Below are 24123 nucleotides of genomic sequence, written 5' to 3'. Positions count from 1 at the left end.
GGTTAAATGGACGTAGTCGCCTTCTTCGTCCACCTAATATGGAAGCATCTGAATACGCGGCGAGTCTCTTGATACCTTTTACAGCTCTTGGATATCGTTCGGAGGCGTTTCTCGGGTGAATGAGTGGCTCCGCCTTATGAAATGCCGCGAATGGTGCAGATGTTGACCTGGATAGTCCAATGTTCGTAGAAAATTCGGATCTCCAAAGTCAACGCTGCAGCCAAGATGCAACTGCCTGTACTAGCCACAAGCGCCACATAGGGACTGCGCTAGCATTAGGCTACCCCGCAACCCGATTGGTCAACAAGCTAAGGAGTACAAACATTGTTCAATTGGACAACCGCTTCCTTGACTACGACCTCAGGTTTGTTAAGGTCTGAAATCGAAATTTGTTTTCGTTGACCATTCCTGGAGGTCCTGGAGGACGAAGCAGTTCGAAGCTCTCAAGCTGCTTTATTTTAGCCGCCTATAATTCGGCGTCTTTTTTCAGGGTGCTGTTTCCTGAAAGACCACAAGTTTAGCTGAATCCCGAACATTGAAGCTAATGCTTGAACGGGCTCAGCATGGACCCCAATGAATTCCGAGAAAGGGTCAACAATGCCCTAGATGAGTGTCTTCGTCCACGCGAAGAGGTGATGATGATAAGGCGTATCATGAAACAGCGTCTTGGGCAGAGTCTCGGCACAGAGCAACTCAAAAGCCCCCTCTCTCTTGTCGACATTGACACGAAAGTATCCGAGACTAAGGATCTTCAAGGTCTTCACAGAGAGTACATCGAGGCCGTTCGGAGGAATCTTAAAGCTCGGCAGGGTTTCGCTCAGGTTCAGAAGGAACATGAAGAGATGATGGCCTCGCTCAAGCCACAAAAGGACGTCGACACAAGGATCCTAGATTTGCATCTAGAGGTTACAAAACTGCGGCAGAGGCATGATAAGCTAGCGGCCGCCAAGAAGTACCTAGATGAGCTCCAAAAGCAACCAGCCGCGGCAACGGCCTTCTTGGATCCCAAAGCCATGTATAAAGACTGCAGCCCGCTGCCGGAGATGCCCCCAGAGATGGTTAATGGCTTTGCAGTCGATCACGAATCAGCGGATGCCGAGATTCAAGAGCTCCTTCAACGTCTTCAGAAGACGGTTCTGCGCAGTAAACTCATGTACCGAAGAGACAAGCAACGGCATACGGAGGCTCAAACTAGGGATCCCGTGGACCCCGGGAACCTGAGTCCAGAGGTCAAGCTGCATGCCCTCAATGCCGTCAAGAACACCTTGATCAACTGGATAGAATCCCAATTGAGCAAAGCTGGCGACGAAGCGATACCAGACACTGAAAAGCCAAAAAATCCACTGGTAGACCACAAAGCCCAACTAGCAGAAATCCAAAATCAGTATCAACGCCACCTGGAGCTGCGCAAAGAAGCCATGACATTTCTTGCCCAGCACAAGGAAATGCTGAAGGGGATGCAGGAAGAGTTGAAGCAATCAGAGGAGACGCCAGACAAAGAACCCGAAACTCAGGAAATCCCAACGGCAAAGCCACTTCCAACCGCCTATCTGCTCACACCCTACGTCGAGAAGTTGCGCACTTTATCTCGAGAGCAGAAAGGTCTAATCCAGGAGCGATCCCACATCAACGCCAGCCTAGCAAAACAACAAGAAGACACCAAATTGGCCCTGAGCCATCTCGCGGAGGAAAGCCAACTTCTCCTGAAGTTCCCCAGCAACAAACCCACCTCGACGCAGAACATGAGCTTTGGGGAAGCGACCAGACCGGGCAACAAGTCGAGTGTGACGGACCAGTTACAACTGTGGCTGTACGCGGCCGACTCGGCCAAAATCACAACTCTGGAGACGGTGGTTGAGAAGGTCGAAGAGGGGATGATTTCAGTGGACAACTCGAGGCAGACATTGGAGGAGATCTGCAAGTTGCTCAACGTGCCGTTACCTGAGGAGGAATCCGGGGAGGGCCAAGAAGCACCCGAGAAGGATCTGTGGGATCCCGAGGGCGATGATGAGAAGAGCAAAGCGAAGGTGACCAAGAAATGCGTTGAGGAGAAGGAGAAGTTGGAACCAGTCAAGACCATATGGGAAATCTTGGATGGGAATCTGGGATCCATCAACGAATGAGGCGCCGTGGCTGCTTGAGCACACACCAAAGTAAACTAACTAGCTGTGCTGTCCTATGCACTTTTGAACATACACATCAAGCGATTGCTTAGCTAGGGTACCAATGCACATATCTCGAACACAGCAAACTTCGGCCAAGAACGCCGTCCATGTCCATTATGACTCCATATCGCCTTGATGCCAGTTGACCGTGTACTTGCGCGTTGTTCTCGTCGTTTTTCCATAACAGCCACACTAGCCCTTGCCAGCCATGATGTTGGATATCCTCAGAGCGAGGTCGAGGATAGACAGATGCTCATCAGACCCATCCACCAGCCGCTTGTCGACTTCGGAGAAAACCAGGGTGATCTTGTTCTTCTGCAGGTCCGGTATCGTCTCGTCTTGGACAATCGCTTGGAACAGCTGAGTAAGTTGTCAGCATATCGATTGATACCGAAAACATCGGTGTCTATAATGAAGTAACTCACCTGTGAGACGACCTGTCCAGCACTCCACCCATCCGCCACCATCTCCTCAACCACCTTGGCAACAGCCTGATACGTCGCCGCCGCCGACCGGGGCTGTATCGCCTGTCGCAGCTTCTGAATCGTATCATCAGGTATCACACCCGCAATATCCTCAACGATCTTGACCGTCACCAACTGCCGGTCTCCATCCTCATCCACGTCCATCTTATCCTCCCCCTCCACATCCTCCTTCTCAGTGGCCCCCACCAACCGCGCCGCACTCTGTAAAAACGTAATCGCCTTCCGCAAATCCCCCTCACTGCACTTAATCAACGCCTCCACAGCGCCCTCCTGCAACCCCACCCCTTCCTTTTCCGCAATCTCTTCCAACCGCCTCTTCGCGTTCCCCTGATCCAAACTCTTAAACCGGAACTTACTGCACCGCGACGCCAATGGATCGATAATCCGCGTAACATAGTTACAAATAAGGCAAAATCGCGTAATCTTGCTGTACGTCTCCATGGTGCGACGCAGAGCGCTCTGCGCGTCCTGCGTCATGCTGTCGGCCTCGTCTAGGATGATGATCTTGAATGGCGGGCAGGGGTAGCGGGTTCGGTAGCCGTGCGGAGGGTTCGTGAGCTGCATGCGCGCGAAGTCCTTGACTTTTTCGCGGACGATGGAGATGCCACGCTCGTCGGAGGCGTTGAGTTCGAGCACCCGGGATTTGATCATGTCCGGGCCGTAGAGCTCTTTAGCAAGGGCGAGGATGGTGGAGGTTTTGCCTGTGCCTGGGGGCCCGTAGAAGAGCATGTGGGGGAGCTATATCAGGTATCAGCCATCTTGTCTGTCTGTCCATCGTGTAGTCTGTGTGGTTTTGTTGGAATGGGCTCACATTGGAGGCTTGGAGGGTTCGTTGGAGAACGCTGACGGTATGATCCTGGGCTGTGACATCGCTCAGTGTCTTCGGTCGGCTGAACGAATTTTTTAGTAGCTGATTTGAAGTACAACTCTAAATGGAAGAAGTATTGCTCATACTATTTTTCAACCCATGGCTGTTTCCTCGCATTCTTGCTGTCTTCAGTTTTCGGGGCCGCGCCATTGTTAGCGGCGGCAGCAGCCTTTCTGGCCTTCAGGTCGAAGAAGTTCGCCATCTTGAATCCTGCTCAACGATGATTGACGAGCTTGAGAGTTTAGATGGTTCGTTTGAGGTCTTGGTAGGTCCTGCCAGTCAATGATGAGGCTGAGGAGGAGGGAACGCGTCTAAGACGCGCCTTTGTGGGTCCACTTTTGCTTAAGTGGTTTTCTTCTGGTCCAAAATCCTGCGAGCTTACCCGGAACTGCATATTCTCTCACTCCATACTCATAAGCAAAGTGGTTCCATCTTGATTCCACGCATGCGGTGACTGAGAATGAAGGAGGATTGTGATATCAAGTATTTATGTATTAATACTCGCTACCAAGTCTATTCCGTTACGTAATCATGTCCTGTGCGCTTCGTGTTTACTTATCCAATCGCAGACAATGCACAAATTTACCACATGTGCTGTGGTATGCTATGTTAAGGAGCCCAGACACTACCTTCCCATTAAGTCGACATCCCGACACCGTTGTTTTTGTTCCTGTCAATTTTGTTCATTTCCCGTGTACGCCATTTGCCATTGTGGACGCAAAACCTGTCCTTCATTTCTTATAGTATACCAGCTGATTCAGCCTCCTCTCGATCATCTGCTGCCCCTCCAGTGTATCCCACACCTGATGGGGCGCTCCAGCAACAACATCCCAGTATTGAAGCTTGCGGGTCAGATGCGTGAGATCTCTCTGCTTCTTCTCCCATTCTCCGTCTTTCCGGACCTCGACACCCGAACTGATGACGGTCAAGGGCGTATCGGGATATTGGATGGTTCTGCTGCTTGCCACGTCCCGTTTGGAGAGTGACTCAGCCACGAGGTTCTCCTGCAACTTTGAAAATATGTACTTGCCGGTTTGGTAGGCATATTGTCCCCAGACTCGGTCTTCTTTGGTTCGACCCTTAAAGAGAGCGCCTGGAATGCGGTCGAGCCCAAGGGGTGATATAACGCCGCGCATCCACAAACTGAAGCCACGGCCTGGCGCACCAACACGACCAAGCAGGTCCTCGTGCAGTGGATCTACAAGCAGTATGCCTTTGATCTGCCCTCCGTGGCGTGCAGAGAATATGCGAGAGTAGATGGATCCAATGCCAGCGCTCATCAATACCCACGGCCCGTCTTCTCCTGCCTTGGTTAGAGCTTCGCTGATCACCTCAACCGCCATGCCCGCAGATAGGGGAGACGGCGCGGTATCGCTCCAAGCCATCCCTGGTCGATCGACAAAGCAATAACGACTAATAGAGTGGTTCTTGAGCGCACTGTCGGCAAACTGCCATAAACCATTCTCTACGTTTCCTTCGCCTCCCTCAAATAGTACTGTTGGTAGTTTGTTACCCTTCAGATCGGTGCTGTTACCACGGCAGTACACATGCATCATGTACTTGTCTCCGTCCACCCAGTACATATGCCCCGGTGGTGCCAGGCCAGCGTCCAGAGCTCGAAGAATGAGAGTGAGGGTGACCAAGATGACGACTATGTTGAGTGCCACCAGTGCAAGGGTTGAGATCAGAACAGCACTCCATTCGCCAATAGTTCGTCGGGTCTCGGTCCGGCCTGTCAGTCTCTCTTCCTCCTCAGCCTTTCCCCAGAGTACCAATCGATCAGTGGCCAAGACCCATATGGACATAACGAACGCCCCTGTATTTTGTCAGCATCCCGCACTTACTTTTGCATCTCGCAGTAAACTCACACAATACGCTAACCATGCCAACCCATCCCTCCTCATGTCTCGTCTTTTCCACCGATAACAGCAACACCGCATCCACAAGCAGAAGAAACCCCATGACCACACTCAATATGCGCACCACCTTCGATGGAATAGCGAAAAAGATCAAAGTGAACAGCAAGTTCGAAAGCGTGATAAACGCATAGCTAAAAGCGAAGAATCCAGAACCTCGAGTGTGAAATCCGGGTGGCGTGACGAACATCGACACGAGCTGGATCACCCACCAGAAGAAGGTTATCAAGGTGAGTAATATGGTCAGCCATCGTACAATGCGGACACTCCACAAATTGTACGGCGTCACCTATATATTTATGCGCTTAGTGACTTGGTAAGGGCAACTTTGGAAGGTGATGTGTACGTACAGCTGGGTCATCGGGGCTTAAATACGTTGCGCGAGCGCTCTCAGCTCGGTCGGGGAGTAGATGGGTGTGTTCATTCGGCGCCCGTTCGTGCTCTTGCGAGTTACGCGGCGACTCGGCAGAGCCTCCATTCGCCTCATCGTTGGACGTGCCCCAGAGCTTGGCCATGATGCCGGAGTGTAAAGTACCTACCTCGACTACAAGGGAGCCTGACAAGAAGTACACTATTTTTGCTTTCGTGATAATCGATGAGGCAGGATCCAATAACGTAGCCTGAGAGAATTCGGAACTTTGAAGATTGATGAGAGGGCGCTCTTAATTCAATCGCATGATGATGCACGAATGCCTGTACCTATGTGACAGTATGATGAACGCGGCTTCCCGAGATTGGCAATCCCTAACCAGTCGAAAGACAACCGCCACTGTAAGTTGGGAGAGTTTGCTCCGGTTGTATGTGTGGAAACTGCAGATATTCACGAAGCTCGGTTCCAATCGACGATCTGCAAAAAATAAAGTCGGCGTCATGGACTGGCTTTTGAACTTTTGCATGTTAACCTCCTGTATCAAATACGTCATAGGCCACATGCCTAGACTCCTACACTATAGCTTGGACCCCGCGGCAAAAAAATCCCCGACAACCATCTTGATTGAGCCAGACCCCGTTGTGAGGTTTCGTTCTCTATTAGTGCCGACCTACTGCAATCATGGCCTTGCTTCAGCTTTTCAGCTGCTGGCGTCGATCTGATCTAGTGGTTAACAAGTATTGCTTGTATGCAGCCTCTAGTGGTTGTCAAGGTTGCTCTTGTCACGTTGAAGCTGTTTTCACGAGCATCATTTCTATCCTCTACTACGATACGTGTCAATTACACTAGCTTCATGAGAGATTGTCATGGACACGGACTTCGGAAGCTTCCTTGGTTGTATTCGTCGATGTCTCGGCAATATACTCGATTCAGATGAGGCGCTTAAGGAATATGCACCATCACCTCAGCTGCAATTATTCTAAAACTTCTGTACAGGTGAATTCAATGCCATTGGCCAACCCACAAATACCCCGTGATAATCAATGGGTTCTTAGTTAGGTATGAAAAAGGTGGGTGTTGAAACGCTGATAGAACGCTCATCAATACGAATGCGACCTGACAGGACGTGCTGCCGCTGGCGTTATTTTCGAAATGACGGATCGCGTGGCTTGAATGGGTATTAGAGCGGTTAGTCCTCGTCTGTAACTAGGAAACTCATGATGGTGTCTGATCCTGATCACGACTAAGGTAATATGTAAACAAGCAAGCCCAATCGTTCGACCATCCCACGAAGTTGGTGCTGGATGTTCGATACGGTGCATCGAGGGTATCAATGCTTCAGTTGCATGTTAAGAATTGAGGAAGGGAATGCTCAAGTGTTATTTAGATTTCGGTCAGAGCTGTGGTCAGGTTCCTGTTTCTACGTTCCTTTCTCTTTCCATAACTTCAATTTCAAAACTGATATTTACCGAATTAGACCATCACAGGACAACCGCATTGAATCAGCTGGGACACCAGCCAGAGCAACATGAAGCGAGAAAAGTGCTATTTTTTGAGGTCTATCACATCTATGTACAATCGCATCTATGGACATTAGGAGTAAAACAAAAGGTATACGTATTTAATCAGGCGACAACAACTCATAGATCCCTATACCATCTCAACCGTCAACTCGTCTGACTCATTTTAATCCTCAAAAACGTCGTAAAGCCGCAATCCCTCAGCCAAGCTGGTAAGGCCAGGTAGTCACGAAATTCACCTGCCATGAATGTAAATGCCGACTGCCCATCAACAGACAAATTCTCCACGCCATGCCAAGGGTATAGTAAAAGAAAAGCGAGTGGAAACAGACTAGCATGAATGTGGGGGCTTGTACCACAAAATCAGGGTCCGTATGAGAACTGAAGGCTATTTCAAAGATCCATTTACCTACATGCCATCCTTGGAATCTTTGGAGGGTAGATTACTCAGCGACGAGTGTTGACTAGTACTCGATCGCGAGCCACGAGAGGGCCGCCCAGTTGAGTACGACTGCCTCAACCGTCTCTTTTGCTCCGCCTTTCGTTGTGCAATCTCCTCGGGCTCCGGACCTGGACCACATGGTTTTATGGCTTCCGGTGGTAAAGTGGCAACCGGAATGTGCAGCTTCGCGTTGGCCTGAGGGTCACTGAGAGCGATGCCAGCTCGCTTGTACGTATCCTTCTTGTGCTGCTTCAGAGCCTGGGTGGAGGGTTCAGATACCGTGACCCAGTCTTTGATATGTGTCAGCCACCGTCCGCTTTTGCTATCTTTTGATGTGCGTTTATCGGACTCTGTTGTCGAGTTGCGCCGGCTTCGGCTCCCACTGACAACTGCGGGCTGGGTAAAGACGACCTGAGACGCACTTTTTCTGTGGAAAGTCATCTTGGAGACCCGGGGAACAGATGGCGTCTCAGTGGCAACATTCATTTCTCCAGGAGCGTTCAGAGATGTAGAGAGTGGCGAAGGTCCGATCTTAGAACTGGTATTTCTCAGTTTTGTCTCAACAAAACGTACACCAGGGCTTGAAGAGGGCCGATCGGGACTACGAGGTGGTAGCCTAGCAAAGTGGGATGCGTCCAATGATGAAGTCACCTTGTGCTGGCCCAAAGAGCTGCGCTTGAGCCGAGCACTGGATTTGTGGGAGAAGGCGTGATCGCTTAGGGAGCAAGATTTGGCCAATGACGATTCTTTCTCCTTTTCTGGGTCCTTGTCGGCGTTCCGATAGAAAAGTGAGATGCCCTGGCCCTGGGGTGTAGATAGGCCCAAGAGTGTGCTTCGACGTTGCTTCTTCCGTGTCTTTGGCTCCTCTTTTGCTGGGTTCCTTTTGATATCCGCCTGAGAAGGCCGGGCCACGATGCGAGTACTCTCCTCTTGGTCTGCTCGCGGAGAGTACTAATCTTCGCCGAGTTTTAAGAAGAAGGGGTCTTCCAATCCAATTGTACCAGTCCGCGTCGGACTGTCGGGGGAGAAATTGCAGATGTCGCCGACTTGGTCAGAATTCAACTGATCTGTTCTTTCCGTTGGAGTTCGAGTGCTCGATGCTATGCTCGTGGGATAGGAAAAGTTTCGAATACTGGGTGGTGTATAAATCTGAGGAGTTGTGGGTGCTTGAGAAGGGTAATAGTAGTCGTCTTCTCCAGGTGATCCAGAGACTTTTGGTGGTGACTTGTGCTTCTTGAAGAGCCCAAACATAACCATGGTCCAGCAATAAACAGAAATGCACGTTTATGGTTGCTAGAGGCCTTTTCCAGACACGGCAACTCCCGGCCGCTTTGCCTACCACCTTGCGTAGGCGAAGCTCGATCTCGCCGACTCGCGAGCCGGAGTGCTTTCACATACAAATCGAGAGAGGTATCGGGTAGCCACCAGCCAGGACTTTTTGGTTAACATAAGTTGTTCAGATCATCTAGTTTGAGCATGCAGGTTTTTGAAAAGCTACGTAGCACCAACCGGCTTTCCTGTGCATCGAGATTTGTCAGTCATAACGGAGAGGCCGCAAGATGAAGTTTCTCAAATTCACGAACCGGAAATATTGAAAAGCTTTGTCCTACAGCAACGACACGGCTGGAGATATCCTCCGATTTCCTGCTCCCGGACAGATTCACCACTTGTGTAAGACACGGACGAAAGAGGGACGCTTTGGGTGGTGGTGACTCTTTTGACGGTCTGGAAAAGGCCGAATGAGTGCGTGTTCGGCGGTTGCATTCAACAGATCAGTGCGTATGGCTTTGGGACAGCGTTTTGGGATGAAAATCGGAGGAGAAGCCTCGTGGTCTCAAAACGTGCTGATCAGGCTGAAGTGGGACGGGCTGTTTTGAAGATGGCAGACTGGACGACTTGGAAGCTGCTGTAACCCGAAACACGGGTGGTACCCCGTTTCAAAAGGTTAAATATTGACTAGGGAAGTCTAGATGGGTTGAGAAGGCGCGAAGTGTGAGGATTTATGAAACCGTAGAGGTTACGTTAGTATGTTAAGCTCGTATCACCAGTCACCAGCTATAGAACCCCCCCACCTTCCGTTAAGGACGTAATGGTAGGCTGGCGAAGGGGAAGGGCTCGCCAATTTCCAAACATAAATTTAGAATGGAAAGAGTTGAAGTATATGGTACCACGAGAAGTCGAGATATTTCTTGGGTTGTCAGACCGGAGGCAGTTCTTCAATATACGTATCCACCTACCTGTACTCTCCATGGTCGGCTTTCTCGCCCAGTCTTGTGTGATACATCAACTAGCACTATCAAGGTTCCCAACCGATGACGAGTAAACAAGAAGGTCTAGACGAATAATCTGAGCGTTCGGTTAGCTAGTGTAAACCAATTAGTTCTTGTCGGTTCATCCTAAGGGAGACTCGTTAGCTGGCTGCCGGAAAAGCAAGCTGAGATAAAAGCCAAGAAATCGAGTCAACCAATGGTTTGACAACCCTCCTAGAAAGTCGCATGGGTAATGACTGGCTTGGAAAAGCCATTTTCTGCAGTACACTGTATTTTTGGGGGATCATCGCATTTCCGCGTGGTTGTCATGAGGCCGCCACAACACTTACCACACAGGTTTTAGAGAGGCAAGCAACCGGGGTAGTTGATCGTCGATGAAGACTTCTTCACCTCCATGCGCGTTCGACAACATCGGACGTTGAGTCCCATGACTTTTCCCATCTCATGTCAAATTACAGGACTTTTTTGTTTGGAGTTTTGCTGAGCCGTTAGTCCTTGAAATTCGTTATATTGGTCTCCAATCCTTCCTAGTTCCAAACCTTGATTGAGCCAACGGTGTTGCTCCGTTTAGGGCCCATGTGTCCCCACGGAGACTATTCACCGGGGAATCTTTTAGCAACAAACTGGAGGGCTCAAGTGGCCGGCTGTTTGCCACATAAAGCCCACAACTTGCAGACAATTCTAACGCCGGAGAACTTATCGGGTGCGCAAGGTGACTTTGGATATCTTGAAACAGAGGGGAGTCCCCCTTGAGACTGTCAACAATGGCAATCGAATTTGCAACAAAAATTGGTTCACAATGTCAATAACCCATTTGGATACGATTTCAAGGAATAAAATGCAAGACCGAGCATTTCTTTCCGTCTGAGGGATTTGTCCGCGCCAAACTCGGTGTACATCGGAGTACATGCACCAACCAGAGTAGAACCTGGTGACGATTATTCTAGGGGCCAGCTACCGAATGCTCCTGCTTGGTTCGGTAAGATTGAGGCTGAACGAGCTAACACTGCGAGAACTACTTTAGATAATGCAGCTACCCAGTAAGAGCTCTGACACGACAGCGCTTACGGCATGCCGTGGCCTTTCCCACATGGCTCAGAAACAGCCAACACTTCAGCTGTGTGACTGGATGAATAAAAATTTCCATATCACAGCGACATATATTTCCGTTGAATTCCCATGGAACGGACTATTGGGATTGTGTACGAAGGTGAGCATAGAAAATTGGAAAAGATGCCGAGGGATCTGCACAAGGAAAGCACAGACGATACAGCTGCCCCACACATAATGCATTGACATGACTCCTTAGACCCCACCTTGCCCCGCCACTTCCACCTTCGAGTTACATCAAGTGCCAAGTCCTGGGGCCTGGACTCGGGATGCGACGTTCAATATCCAACTAGAACAGGGGAAACAAACCTTCCTAGGGAATTTTAGACGACGACCCATCGTTCCCCCTTTCCGGGAAACTGTCCGACGATACCGCCTTGTCTGGCCCCGTCGAATGTTCGAGATACAGCTGCATCGTCGCTAATCATTCCTTGCGCACTGCTGTCTGCAATCGCGCATCCGACAGCGGCGCACCTGAAAGGCTCGGGGGGCTTGTTTTTGTCTCACAGCGGTTCATTGCACCTCAATCTGGAGCATTGACTTTATCTACTGGAAAATCGTCCACCGTCACGATGCCCGGGGTCACACTCAACAATGAGGGCACCGGCGTGCCTCAGACGCCCGTTCCGCCTCCTGTCGTTCCAACCGCTCACAGATCGAGTGGTGCCACATCCAACAGCATACCGGCGGCTGCGACAGCGAGGATGTCGCATACGCCAGTCCCAGTACCACCCGCTCGCATCCCTCTTCCTCCACACCCACAACCGCAACCGCAACCACAACCGCACACACAGGCACAGGCGCATGCACAGGCACCGGCACCGGCACCGGCGCAAACGACAGTTGCGACTGCACAACCTTCAAGATCAACCTCGCGCTCCTCGCCGCCACCGCGTCCAAACGTCGAACCCTTGACACCGCCTCTCAACCCAGTACAGTTTCCTCCAGCGCGGCAGACATTCATGCACTCATCCCAGCTGCCCCAATCAGCGATCCCGCCCCCACCGCCCGAACCTATCGAGTTCGAAACCAACCCGGACGTGCTGGCGCTCAAGTCGGCCCTCTCGATCCTCCAGATGCAGGGCATGCGGGCAAAGCGGGACATGGTTACATTCAAAGATGCGAGGGATGCGGCGCTCGAGCAGCCCGAGGCGTACCTTACGCATCTGTTGGGCGAAGAGGCAAGGAAACAGGGAGCCAGGGTTGCAGATCAACCAAGCAACGACAGTGACAGGGACAGTTCATCGGGTGACGAGGAGAACAGCGAAGTGGATGTGAAGAAAGGCTTGGATGGGCAGGTTCAGAGCGACCCAAATGGTATGGACGTCGACCAGCCTTCGCATACCGGGCCGAACCCATGGGCCTCGCTGCCCACGCCGCAAAACATATATCGTTGTCCGCCTATCAACTGGGGCCAGTACGCAGTGGTTGGCGAGTCGCTTGACCGGATACACAAAGAGGAGATCGCGCGGCCGCCGCAGGGTGCTCCGGCTACTCTGGCGGCCGATGGACGGTACGAGCCCGGCGTAGCTGGGGGACGGGAAGAACTGGTCGGCATCGCGGCGCCGTATAACCCATTGAGAGACAGGATCGACAAGAAGCCAAAAGGGTCGTCTCGCCAGTAATGAGTCGACCCGCGGTACTGGAATCTCTAGCTCGTTTCTATTGTGGATGAGGTGGGGTTTTCTTTCGAGGAGGCTGTGGTTCCACTCAATCCACGGAGCTTCTTGACTTCAACCTCGTCACTACCCGCAGCAATAACAAACCAAATTTCGATCACGGTTTTCTCGTTTTCTCTCGGCGCCCAGCAAAGATTACTTCCGGAAGAAACAGCGGCATCGACCCCTTTGTTGCAAATTGCACTCTTCACCAATCTGCCTTTCCAAGACCATCCAGACGGGCCTTTTGGTCCCCATGATGGTTACGGTGCTATGCGGGTGAAGGCGATGGATCAGTGAGTAGCTCATTCTTCTAGAAAGACCCAACAGTATAACATGGAGAAATATGGCATCAGAGAACTGTGGTTCGGAAGCCAGGTCGGTCCCACGAAGTTTGAGGAAGCAGCTTTGTGACAATAACCTCGGGGCGCTATACTTTCGAGGTCTCGGAGATACAGGTGGAAGGCCAACACAAGCCCTTGATATAAAGGGTAGTAACATAGTTACTCGGGATTGATGACATCACGAAATAACGATATGATCGAGCATGGAAGGCGAGAGACTTGTCATGTGGTGGCGTTCACAGAGGTAGTTAAGTAATGAAAACATCCGTTAATAGGGCAGTGTTCTATTAGGGCCATTACACGTATGAAGACTGCACCACCTCCTACGACTGCTATCACAAATCACCACACTCCGGCCGTCACTTCTGCTAAGCATTGGACTTGGACTACGTTAGCCGTGGCGCATTCGATATCTCCAGTTTATGCGTTTATGTCAAGTTCCACGTCAATTCCGCGTAAAGCAAATTATCCATACCGCAAAAGAGGTATCAACCGTAAAAAGTCTAGCAGTAGAAGCAAGCACCTGGACCCCTCAAGCCCAAGGCACCCCTCATACATATGACAACGAAAGTCCGAATATGCTAGCCCAGCCCAGCCCAGCCCAGCCAACCCTTGCCAGGGTTTCCGATTCTTTTGTTCATTTGATGCCAGACCGAGTCCATTTCCTTGAACGCCTTTAGTAAACTGGATCTCTTCGCAGTATGAGTCGAAGGTAAGTACGAAACGGAAATCATCGCGAGGACAACTTAGAAAAAAAGCTAACCCATGTCATTGATATCGTAACATAGTGTCAGTTCGTTAGTCGGAAGATTGCCTATGTTCGCTGCTGTCGACAGCAGGAGCCGCTAAGACTGCACGGTAGAAAGTTGGAAAATACCAAGCGCAAGATCACATATCCTCCATACTTTGCTGGACGGATCTACGGAGTCGTCTGTTGTATATTTTGCGGTCGTCCGCACCACCCCAGAAGAGCTTGTGGGCTTCAGGGTGGATGAGGGTCCTGGGGTCGTAGGGCGGGTGCTCCTCCTCGAGCGCCTCGATGATAGCCTCGATGTGCTGCTTCACGTCTTCGCGGCGACTGGGATTCGGGAAGTAGCACGGCGTACCGTCTGCTGCTATGCGGTGATGGAACATCCGTGTCTCGAAGGTAACTCTCGGTTGCTCCTCAGGGAAGCGCGGACTGAATCTGAGCTTGATGCGGAACAGGCCTCCGTCAAGGTTCGTCATTGGACGGCCAAAGTATGTCAGGTGCCAGACGAAGGGGTTCCCGTCCACCAGTTCTATGCTGTGGGGCACATCGGCCCTTTTATATGACTCCTTGATTTGTTCGAACTGGCGAGAGAGGTTGACAGCAACAGTGTTATCCTTGTGCTTCGTAGTCAGACCCTCTGCCGCCCACCTGTCGGCCTCGGTTTCAAGCGTTGCCTTGATCCTGCGCAGTCGTCGCTCGAGGTCGGTGTAGTTGAATCTGCCCTCCATTGTATTCGAACTTCCCTCGAAGGGCATTCGCGAGAATTGCTGTCCGTCTTTGACCTCTTCTTTGGCTTTCTGAATAGCGTCTAGGTATGAATCGTAATACCAGAGGAAGCGGCGCTTGATTAGGTCCTTGAAGGGCTCCCACGGCACAGCTGAACCATCATAGTCATCGTCGTCCATGTCAAGATCGTAGTCTTCTCTCTCAGCGGCGGTAGGCGTTGTGGTGGTGTTGGATGAAATGCCCAGGTATTCCTCCATACGCTGGATGACGGAAATGCGCAGCGACTCGTGCCGAATCTGTTATGATTTTTCAGCAACTATATTCGCGGCACAGTTAAAAAGCGCAGGATTGATCAAGGTGGAATTACCTTGGCGACATATTCCTTCTGGTTCTTCTTGTCCGACTCCTCATTGGCATCCTCAAAGCCGGGCTCGTTCTCGTATGGATTTGACGACATCAAACTCTGTATCGACAGCAGAATCGACTCGAGACCCTGCGCAGCCGACCACTCCTCGCCTCGCTCGCCTCTCCATGTTCCCAGGATCGATAGACACACCTTACCATTAGCGTAGATGTTGGGGTTGAAGCGACATCGTCCGCCATTCGTCGTCGTCCCCGTGACGGCGGGTGACTTGCGCGGATACTCCTTGTTGAACTTGACGGCAAACTCGAAAAAGCCGAACTCGTAGGGAGTCTCGTGGGGACCGATGATTAGAGCCTTGACATTGCGCACGTCACGATCGCGGAATGCGACGGCGAGGGATAGGTCTGAGTTCTTCTGGAGGTCGCTAATCTCCTTGGTGATGCGGAAAATAGACTGGTCCGCCATGGTCCCAGGCTGTTGCTTCCTATATTTCTTGATGACCTACTTGCTGGAGAGTAATAAGGAAGATGCAATGGGACGGAAGGCTACATAGAGAGCAGAGGGATGTAAGATAGAGTGGCGACGGGGTACTGGAGAAAGAGCCACATGGGAGTACCAAGGTAGATTTGAGCTTTCCGGCTTGAATGAGAAAAAATGGCACAAGCTGGAAGAAATCGATCTGTAGAGGCTAACGACCAGGGCGGACGAAAAGATTAAAGGTTCGCAAAGACGGTACATAGACCATATGTAGCCTGTCTGAGTCGCAGCTGAGGGGTTCAGTTCCAACTGCCTTGTGATAGTGGGCGAAAGTGGGGTGTCCTGGGTGTGCTGAATCCACTAGAGGGGTCCAAGCTGCCTGCACCTGAGAGGTTGACTATTCCAGGCTTTCCATTCCCTATAATTCTAATCAAGCAAAACCACCGATGTCTCCAATACTACAAGTAGTCGACCGGCCAAGTCTCGATCTGGGGTTTCTATGGGAATGGTATACTGCAGTATTCTCGGAGTTCTATTGTCACACCGCTGGCTGACTCGAGTTCACCAGTCAGATTGTGAGACCGTCACACATTGGTCACAATGGAAGTGCCTTCTACCCATATGTCAAGATCCATGACAGAGGTCAGCAAACTCCTAGAGCCTCGTGGTATAACCCGGCCGTGAACAATAAATACCCTTAACCAAGGTCGTCAAAATGTACTTGCCATCTTGGCGAGCAGCTGGCCTAGCACTTACACAGACGACGCTAAGCCTACCAATCTTAGGAACGACCGTGTAAAGCGTTGCTTTTTTCGTTTGTTTTCTTCTTCGCCAATTGATTAAACACCTGTAGATGTAAACCTGATTGTTATATTCCGGTACTGGACTCCCATGTAACCACTGGCGTCAATGACGCAACTCAAACAAAAAATGGAACAATTACATTCCCAATGGCAGGAAACAACAGCCACCGACCCCTGTCCCTGCTCTAGCGGGCTGGGCTGGCTTGATCCACTCCTCTTTCCGTTAAATTGTTCCAATCCAATTAAGTTGCCTCCAGTAAGTCAATGGGCTGTCCTTCCTCATCAGGGTCCCCACGCAACAACCGGTCGCAGTCAACAACAGTCTCTCTCCATACCTCACTTCGCAACCTCGATACCCGCTGAAGCCATTCAAGCTCGACAAGATGGCCACTACCACCACCAAACCCCCCTCTAACCACACCGCCTTAGGCCGCGTCCTCATAATCGGCGGCTGCGGCTTCCTCGGCCATCACGTCGTCTCCCTCCTCCTACGCGACTGGCAAGCCCAAATCAGCGTCATCGACCTGCGCTGTGAGCGCAACCGGCGCCCGGCCTCCGACGGCGTGTCCTACCATGAAGCCGACATTACGGACGCCGACAACCTGCTCAAACTCTTCGGCAAGATTCAGCCCGACGTCGTGATCCACACCGCCTCCCCACCCGCGCAGGGCGGCAGCGCGGTGTCCGATGCGTTGTTCCAAAAGGTGAATGTCGAGGGAACGCGGGCGGTGGTAGCTGCGTGTCGTGGAGCGGGAGTGAAAGCGCTGGTGTTTACCAGCAGCGCGAGTATCATGAGCGATAACAAGAATGACCTGGTGAACGCGAACGAGACATGGCCTGTGATCCGCGGCAAGGAGCAGACGGAGTACTACAGCGAGACAAAAGCAGCGGCGGAGGAGCTAGTTCTGGCGGCGAACCGGGCCGAAGACGGCGCAGGCCTTTTGACGGTGTCGATCCGGCCCGCGGGCATTTTCGGTGAGGGGGATGTTCAGAATGTGTACCATCTGGTCAACATCTACAAACAGGGACGGACGAACGTCCAGGTCGGGAACAATGAGAATTTGTTCGATTTCACCTACGTCGAGAATATAGCGCATGCCCATCTACTTGCAGCGCGCGCGCTCCTCGTCACATCGCAGAGCCAGACGACGCCGCTGGACTACGAGCGTGTCGACGGCGAGGCGTTTATCGTCACGAACGGCGAGCCCGTCTACTTCTGGGACTACGCACGGGCGATATGGGCGGCGGCCGGGAGCGACAAGGGAACGGCGCACGTGTGGACTTTGGGGCGGGAGATGGGTATGGTGTTGGGGCTGATGAGCGAGCTGGTATTCGCAGCTTTGCAGAAGCCGCCGACGTTCAATCGCCAGCGCATTGCGTATAGTTGCATGACAAGGTACTACGACATTACCAAGGCGCGAAGGAGATTAGGCTACAAGCCGCTCGTGAGTCTGAGTGACGGGGTCAGGAAAACGGTCAAGTGGACACTGGAGGCGCAGCAGGAGGCAGTTGGAGGAAAGTTGTAGCTCTGACGTTTGTCTCTGGGACTACGAAGAGTCCTCCGTGTACCATAATCCAGGGGCTGTAGTCATTGAAAACCCTCGATATGTGCTCCCCGAGGTAGCTATTGCATGTAGAATAATATGAACATATCATTACACAAGACTGATGTGCACAAGGGAAAGTGAGAGCCGTGATCAGTTGAAATGGTGAATTGAGTAGATTAAGCAGGCCTGAAAACTGCTTCTTTTTGGATCTCCATGGCCATCCTACTACTGGCTGTCTGTCTCATTTCCCTATGTAATCCATCAAACGAATCCGTTGGATTCAGCGCCGCGAAAAAAAGTGGTAGCCGTCTGCAAATGCGGCAAGAAAAGTTGATCGCTCGCAACGACAGCAATGACGCAGAAACAAGACGCGGCATTGTCCTGTTATACTCGTCTCGTTTTTCTCCTTTTCGTACGAAAATTTCACCCTATGCCCTCCCCCAAACCCGATAGGATCGTGTTGATATCTCTTCAAAAAACTCCAACATCAAAGGTCGCCACAGAAACTGCAGAAAGGCAGGACGGCTCCGGAGAACCAAGAAAAGCCAGAAAGCAGTAATATATCCACACTACTCCAACCTTGACAGACAAATACGGCAAACTGGTTCCGTTTGTTTTGGGAACCATGCCAATTAGAACGTAAAAAAGGAGGATCCCGCTAAGGCAAGTCTCGGTTGGGGCTCGAAGGGAAAAATTGAATTCGTAAAGCCTCCCATGGCCATTTTTTGAGGGGATGAAAGTAGATTCGGAACGCCGGTCGAAAATGCTGTATGGCCGCTCTACACCCAAATCATGCTATGTCGTCAAGTAAGTTGTGGTCTCGTAGGTGGATCCCCGAATTGAGTCCACCGTTCCATCCAGGAGACGGAGAGGAAAAGCAAAAAAAAAATGCCGGTATATACCAGAACCAAATGATGGTTTTTAGCCTGTGCCAGTTGTGATGGAACTGTTCTGTCTTCCCCAGGCGCCTGAGTTTCGCCACTCCCGACGCGGTCCGTTCTCAGGATTCTCAGGCTGATTCTCATTTCTTTCTTGTTGTTGATTTGTGTAAGGAGACGGTCCATTCTCAGGTCCTCGCCACTTCGAAGGAGGCGTTCCTTGAGCGTTGGCACTAACAGGTGCTGCTGCGTCTTGAACGTGACGGACGCTGCGTTCTTGCGGCCATTGTGAAGGATCGGTATCGACTCTAGTAGCCATGGGTCGTGTATTCTCCTGTCTGTTGACAAGTTCGGTATCGTACCTCTGAGCCCCATTGCCACGGTCACCAATGCGCTTGAGGATTTCCTTCGTCGTGATGTCACCATTATTGCTGAACAATGATGAGTCACTGAGAATATCCATTATCTCGTCCGGCACCTGCAACCATCATTAGTCCGAGTTCGAAACATGGGGATACTGTCAAACATACCATACACATCTCCTCATTGTACTGGATTAGGTCTTCGACACAAGCCACAGCCATCATCGGCTCGTCAGAAAAACTGGGGGTCTTGGTGTTGAGGTAGAGAATATTTGGTGCCATGACTCGAGCAAGATTGTGAACATCCATCCTGGAACCAGAATCTTCGTCAACCTGGTGGAAAGTGGCCACCCATTTGAGGAAGTTGAACAACACCTCGAGGGAATCCCGGTGGATCTGCGGTAGCATGCAGCATGCTAAATGCAGACAGTGCCTCCTCTTGTCTGGATCTTTAATCTTGGTAGCTGCAATCCAAAGGTGGTAGAGCTTTTGGGTCATGAGCGGATCCGGTAGCTCACGTAGGTATCGTTTGAGCAATGCTGCCAACTGGTGCGGCGTCTCATCGTTCCATCTGATGGCGTCACAGCCGTCTCGGTCAACGGAAGCCACCTGCTCAGTCAGCTTCTTGATGTTTCCATTCTTTCGGAAGACACCCTCCACCGACAGATCCTTGTTCTTGAGGGCGGTAATTGTGTCCTCCATAATGGCCGGGATGCGAAGAGCTCCGGGACCGACACCATCCGTGGAGTCTGCTCCGTCCCTTTCAAGGATGACATCCAGGGGAACACCAAACACGCCCTTCTTCTTGATTGCCTTGCGGTTGTCCTTGTTGCCAAACGCTTTACCGAACTTGTTCCAGAAGGTGGGTGCCTTGCGTGCTTCGATAAGTCCAAGAAGGTCTTCAAGAGTGAAATCAGGGTCGAGCATTGGCTGCATTGTAAGGACAGCAACATGCCGCACGATGAAATATTCGAGTCCAGAGAGCTCGGAGAAGAACCGTCTACCAGGTCTCTGAGGTGAAGGCTCACCGGCAAGTCGGGTATCATCCCTCCCGTCAGATTGAGTCCGTTGATGGCCTGGTGCAGCTCCTGTTGCGTAATTAGGGTGGGTAGCTGGTGATCTGAACAGCTCCTGTCTCGAGCTTCTGTTGTAGGCACTGGGCTGCTTTTCCCTCGCTTGTTCCGCGGCAACTATTCGTGGAATGTCGTCAAGGGTAAGCGCATCCGAATGGCCAAAGTACTGCTCCGTGCCGCCTAGACCAGGTTCACGGTCCTCTTCGATTTGCATGGGTCTGTTTCTAGCAGTGCCATTCTCGCCACCAGAAGAGCCGGGTCGAACACTATGTCCGTCAGGGCCATCCATTATCCTTGAAGTTCGAGCCTTCCTAAGACTCGAGGATAGGTGCTTGTCAAGACGTGTGCTTCTGAGCCGGCGCACATCGTTGAGAGTGTTCTCATAGGACGACTCTCTCTGGTGGCGGCCTTCTTCACCGGCATACGACTTTGAGCGGGAATCCGCCGTCAACATGGGAGCTTCCAACCGCTGGCCGTCGTTGGCGTCGTATCCGTCGAGGTTAGGGTCTTCCGACGTGTGCGGGAGGGCCCCGCTACTCCGAAGCATGTCCAGAAGCCTTGCCAACGCAACCTTCAACAGAAAGACATATTGCTGCAGCTTGGAGACTCTCTCGAGGGTTTGACCCTTCTCTGGCGATGTGGCGTCGCAGTTGGCACAGAGGATCTTGTAGTCGCGCTGCAGGCGTGCCTGTTCCAAGATCTTGCCTAATTCCTTGCCACATCGCTCACACGAGACGCAAGATGCGTGCCACCGATCCTCACCATGAACAGCGCATTCATCCTCGATCGGTTTCCGACATAATATGCACTGGTCCGACTCGTTTGGGGAGAGCTTCGTCATGCCCGCGTTGATCTGCAACGAGCTGTCCTCGTTTTTGGCCGCCTCTATGACGCTGAGGTCTTCAAGGAATTGGTATAATCCTGCTGGTGATTGATGGTCTTTCTCAACTTTGAGTGCTCCCTGTAGGCAAATTCTGATGAGAAGCTTCAGATAGTGGGCCAGCCCTGTCACCAGAGAGAGCAACTCCTGCGTGACGCCGAGCTTTCGAACGCCTGTATCTTGGGTCTTAGACAAGAGAGAGAAGAAAGAGACAATCTTCTTGCAGAGGAGTTTAGCCTCTCGTCCGTAAGCCAGCCCTGGGTTGAGGTTAGTGCCTTACTTTGAACTTCTTCTGCCAAAAGAGACGAACCTTTCATGTCATAGTTCCTCATCGAGTCATCCAGCTTGTCCGCAGCTTGAAACAGGATCTCCACATGGAGTATGAATTTCTTTGCAACAAGAACACCGTCAATGTAGGCCCCATTGCTCACGTGTAACAGCATGTCTGAAATACACGCTGCTGAAGACTCCTCAAAGGTGGAGAGGACACTCCATATGCGGTAAACTTTCTCCTCCATGTCCTCCTCTTCCAACCTGACAAGCTCACGACTGTGGGAGTCGGCGATTTCTGGACGTTGCTCTTCCATCTCTGGGTTCACCGAGAGCCGTACGTTCCAGAACTTGTGAATCATGTAGCATTCGGGATGCCAATGCTGGTTCTGGCCATTGCGGAAGATCTCGACGAACTGCTTCAGGATAGCGGTGTGGCAACCGTTGCATCGTTGGGCAAATTGCGTCGAGTAGTGGTAGTGGCAGTAGACGTTACCATCGTGCTCATAGTAGCTATCTTGAGCGCCAAAGACTGTCGAGCAGAGAGAGCATGTGAAATGGTCCACATGATACTTGCGATCGAGAGCCGTTATATACGACCCGCGAAGAGCGCCACCGCACTGGTAGCAAAGCAGCCCCAGCCGTCTGAAGTAGTCCGTTTCGCAGAGAGGGTATTGGCCACTGCCTTCTTCATCATCGGCGGGGAAGAACTTGGAGGCTACGATCTGGCCGCAGTCCTGTTACGGAGAAGAAATGTGAGTTTGGGTCAATGACAGTGAGGGCATTAGTGAGCAACATGTACTGACCCTACACTTGAAACAATCCAGGTGAAAAGTGCCATCCAGCGCACGCACGAACTGGCCCGTTAACGGCTCCCCACACTTATTACAGATGCGCAACTGTCCACTGCCGGTTCGTCCCCTTCCTCTCGATCTATTGCGTTCATTGCTCTTCCTGGGCTCGCCTTGGGCACTCAAAGCAGGAGAACCTGGGGGGCGGCCCTGCGCTGGAAAGCCACCACCATTCTGAAAGTTGGGGCTCGAGTTCATGCTCGGTCGATCGCGGTCGAGTTGGTAGCCGCCTTCGCTGGTGGGCGGCGGGGGATGACCATGGAGATGGTCGTCAGCCAGACCGCCTCCATAATCAGGACCCATCATGGCGACCAAATGACGCCCTTAATTCAATACCACACGGAAAAACAGCGTGTTGTGCTTCTTCGGTATCCGGGTTCGGCTCGAGGAGGGACAGATTGGGTGTGGTTACGGCTGTGTGGCGGGTGCGTGCTGTCCCACGTCAGACCTGGGCATTGGGCGGCGAACTCGTAGAAGTCTACAACAGGCGCGTGTGCGACAAGGTACCAAGGTCGGAGGGACTGTCAACTGATCCAGATTGTGGTTCGAGGGACAGAAACAGCCTAGGCTAGGACTTTTTGATCGGATGTGTAGCCGTGAAGCTGGCTGGCTGGCAGCTTGTATCCTTTTGTCAAGCGAGTGCAGTGAGTAATATCCTGTATTTTGGACAGACCATGCGACGGTCTGGAGAGCGGGCGGGACGAATTGGGGCTGGCGCTGAAGATGGCAGCTAGGCCGGGTCGTAATTCTTTTGGGGGCTATCAGACGGTCGATACTGCGGCAGACAAAATAATCAGAACAAGCTGTTCTGAGCAGTCAAAAGAAGGTATCGAATGCGCAAAATGGACTTGAGCACTCCCTGAGGCGAATGGAAGAGGCAATTGCACGGCATGAAAGTTAGAAAGGCCGCGGAGAATAGAAGTTGGGTGACGGCCAGCCAGGGGAATGATGGGCTCCTTGCTGGTGAGGCACACTAGACGGAACGAGGGGAAGGAGCTGCAACAGGAGAAAGTGGGCTAGTGGTATCGGGGCTGGAGGACAAAGAATATCGAGGCCTGCCGAGTCCAGGAAGAGGAAAAAGAGGAACAACAACGGCAAAAGCAACTAATAAGTTTTAGACTTGGGTTATACAAGTCAATTTCGTGATTAATTAAAGAAGACCACGTCTCTATTTGGCGAAGGCAGTCTGGCTGCAACGATGCGATTTCCTGGAGTTCGTCTTCTCTTAACCGTGTTTCTCTCCCTAGCGGCCCAGTGCCCATCGGTTCACGTTCGCATTACCACCCGACTTGCTGGAAATTACGTATCACGTGACCCGTCGCAACGCGCCAATAAATGCAGAAGCGCGTGCTGTCGTGAGACCTACACGCTTTCTCCCCCAATGTCCGAGCAACTTTTGAACCCAAACACAGTTGATCAATTATTATTGAGCTCAAAGTGCTCGTGTATGCAGGTGTCATCTCATTTCTTTGCAGCACTGATGGCACTAGTCCACGGTAAGCACAGCCTCTGGGACTTCTTGCACACGTTGTGCCTTAAACACAGTTCAACACGGTAATACAAGTGGGATCAATAACCTTGAAACCAACTCTTGGTGAGCCCTGATGTCTGATGCCATCCAATTATCTCACTCCCAGGTTCTTATGTACAGAAGATTCTGCTTGATTTAATTTATACGTCACCTTATGTTCACCCACGATGAACTATGTCTTGGACAGCATCACTCCATTAGGCCATGGGAAACACTTGTCGTTCTGCCCCTAAAACTTATCAGACCAAAACTGTATTTCCATGCCTGAAGATAGACTAGCCTGAGTGACTATCTATTTGTTGCAAAACCGTTTCAAATTCCGTCTCTACCATTAAACATGTAACAACATAAGTTCTCTTTGGCACTAGAATTCCGCCTTATCATAATCTGAAGTGACTATGCTTATACCTAATAGTATGTGCCAGTCGTTTGACCTCGCCTAGCAAGCTGAGTGCACCCAAG

At 51.5% G+C, this 24123-nt stretch overlaps 8 protein-coding genes across 8 annotated transcripts; 3 read left to right on the top strand and 5 right to left on the bottom strand.

Annotated features, from left to right (window-relative positions):
• Positions 1–563: 563 nt before the first annotated feature.
• On the top strand, positions 564–2123 carry BCR38DRAFT_350649 (uncharacterized protein; the record flags this gene model as incomplete). Its single annotated transcript, XM_040856586.1, has 1 exon — positions 564–2123. One exon carries the CDS (start codon positions 564–566, stop codon positions 2121–2123), a length of 1560 nt encoding a protein of 519 aa, XP_040712590.1.
• Positions 2124–2357: 234 nt separating this feature from the next.
• Positions 2358–3720, bottom strand: BCR38DRAFT_350389 (replication factor C subunit 2; the record flags this gene model as incomplete). The annotated part of the gene is made up of 4 exons (XM_040856560.1): positions 2358–2525; positions 2591–3388; positions 3462–3540; positions 3605–3720. The coding sequence occupies 4 exons, from the start codon at positions 3718–3720 to the stop codon at positions 2358–2360; spliced, it is 1161 nt and encodes a 386-aa protein (XP_040712589.1).
• A 270-nt stretch (positions 3721–3990) lies between these two features.
• On the bottom strand, positions 3991–6296 carry BCR38DRAFT_477004 (uncharacterized protein). Its single transcript, XM_040863058.1, has 3 exons — positions 5785–6296; positions 5387–5723; positions 3991–5334 (listed from the first exon to the last, which is right to left on the bottom strand). Exons 1-3 carry the CDS (start codon positions 5947–5949, stop codon positions 4250–4252), a joined length of 1587 nt encoding a protein of 528 aa, XP_040712588.1. The 5' UTR covers positions 5950–6296; the 3' UTR covers positions 3991–4249.
• A 1313-nt stretch (positions 6297–7609) lies between these two features.
• BCR38DRAFT_55023 (uncharacterized protein) lies at positions 7610–8485 on the bottom strand. The gene has a single exon (XM_040865464.1). It carries the CDS (start codon positions 8250–8252, stop codon positions 7734–7736), a length of 519 nt encoding a protein of 172 aa, XP_040712587.1. The 5' UTR covers positions 8253–8485; the 3' UTR covers positions 7610–7733.
• Positions 8486–10429: 1944 nt separating this feature from the next.
• On the top strand, positions 10430–12771 carry BCR38DRAFT_497774 (uncharacterized protein; the record flags this gene model as incomplete). Its single annotated transcript, XM_040864777.1, has 4 exons — positions 10430–10748; positions 10984–11015; positions 11070–11246; positions 11464–12771. The coding sequence occupies exons 1-4, from the start codon at positions 10613–10615 to the stop codon at positions 12769–12771; spliced, it is 1653 nt and encodes a 550-aa protein (XP_040712586.1). The 5' UTR covers positions 10430–10612.
• Positions 12772–14036: 1265 nt separating this feature from the next.
• Positions 14037–15454, bottom strand: BCR38DRAFT_350584 (ubiquitin-conjugating enzyme/RWD-like protein; the record flags this gene model as incomplete). Its single annotated transcript, XM_040856574.1, has 2 exons — positions 14037–14921; positions 14993–15454. The coding sequence occupies 2 exons, from the start codon at positions 15452–15454 to the stop codon at positions 14037–14039; spliced, it is 1347 nt and encodes a 448-aa protein (XP_040712585.1).
• Positions 15455–16296: 842 nt separating this feature from the next.
• Positions 16297–17912, top strand: BCR38DRAFT_54944 (uncharacterized protein). The gene has a single exon (XM_040865462.1). It carries the CDS (start codon positions 16653–16655, stop codon positions 17793–17795), a length of 1143 nt encoding a protein of 380 aa, XP_040712584.1. The 5' UTR covers positions 16297–16652; the 3' UTR covers positions 17796–17912.
• A 678-nt stretch (positions 17913–18590) lies between these two features.
• BCR38DRAFT_54953 (RhoGAP domain-containing protein) lies at positions 18591–22791 on the bottom strand. The gene is made up of 4 exons (XM_040865463.1): positions 22086–22791; positions 21320–22016; positions 19225–21266; positions 18591–19172 (listed from the first exon to the last, which is right to left on the bottom strand). The coding sequence occupies exons 1-4, from the start codon at positions 22434–22436 to the stop codon at positions 18738–18740; spliced, it is 3525 nt and encodes a 1174-aa protein (XP_040712583.1). The 5' UTR covers positions 22437–22791; the 3' UTR covers positions 18591–18737.
• Between the last annotated feature and the right edge of the window lie 1332 nt (positions 22792–24123).

This window comes from Pseudomassariella vexata (genome assembly GCF_002105095.1).
Source record: "Pseudomassariella vexata strain CBS 129021 chromosome Unknown BCR38scaffold_12, whole genome shotgun sequence".
NCBI lineage: Eukaryota > Fungi > Ascomycota > Sordariomycetes > Amphisphaeriales > Pseudomassariaceae > Pseudomassariella > Pseudomassariella vexata.
The sequence above is the reverse complement of the archived record's forward strand: the minus strand, read 5'-3'. Positions and strand labels throughout refer to the sequence as shown.

Coding starts and splice junctions, on each gene's coding strand:
- BCR38DRAFT_477004 (XM_040863058.1), bottom strand. CDS start 5,949: ATGGCCAAGCTCTGGGGCACGTCCAACGATGAGGCGAATGGAGGCTCT. Junction 5,724..5,784: donor TAAGCCCCGATGACCCAGCT/GTACGTACACAT, acceptor ATAAATATATAG/GTGACGCCGTACAATTTGTG. Junction 5,335..5,386: donor TGGCATGGTTAGCGTATTGT/GTGAGTTTACTG, acceptor GACAAAATACAG/GGGCGTTCGTTATGTCCATA.
- BCR38DRAFT_55023 (XM_040865464.1), bottom strand. CDS start 8,252: ATGAATGTTGCCACTGAGACGCCATCTGTTCCCCGGGTCTCCAAGATG.
- BCR38DRAFT_54944 (XM_040865462.1), top strand. CDS start 16,653: ATGGCCACTACCACCACCAAACCCCCCTCTAACCACACCGCCTTAGGC.
- BCR38DRAFT_54953 (XM_040865463.1), bottom strand. CDS start 22,436: ATGATGGGTCCTGATTATGGAGGCGGTCTGGCTGACGACCATCTCCAT. Junction 21,267..21,319: donor GAGGAACTATGACATGAAAG/GTTCGTCTCTTT, acceptor ACCTCAACCCAG/GGCTGGCTTACGGACGAGAG. Junction 19,173..19,224: donor ACAATGAGGAGATGTGTATG/GTATGTTTGACA, acceptor TGATGGTTGCAG/GTGCCGGACGAGATAATGGA.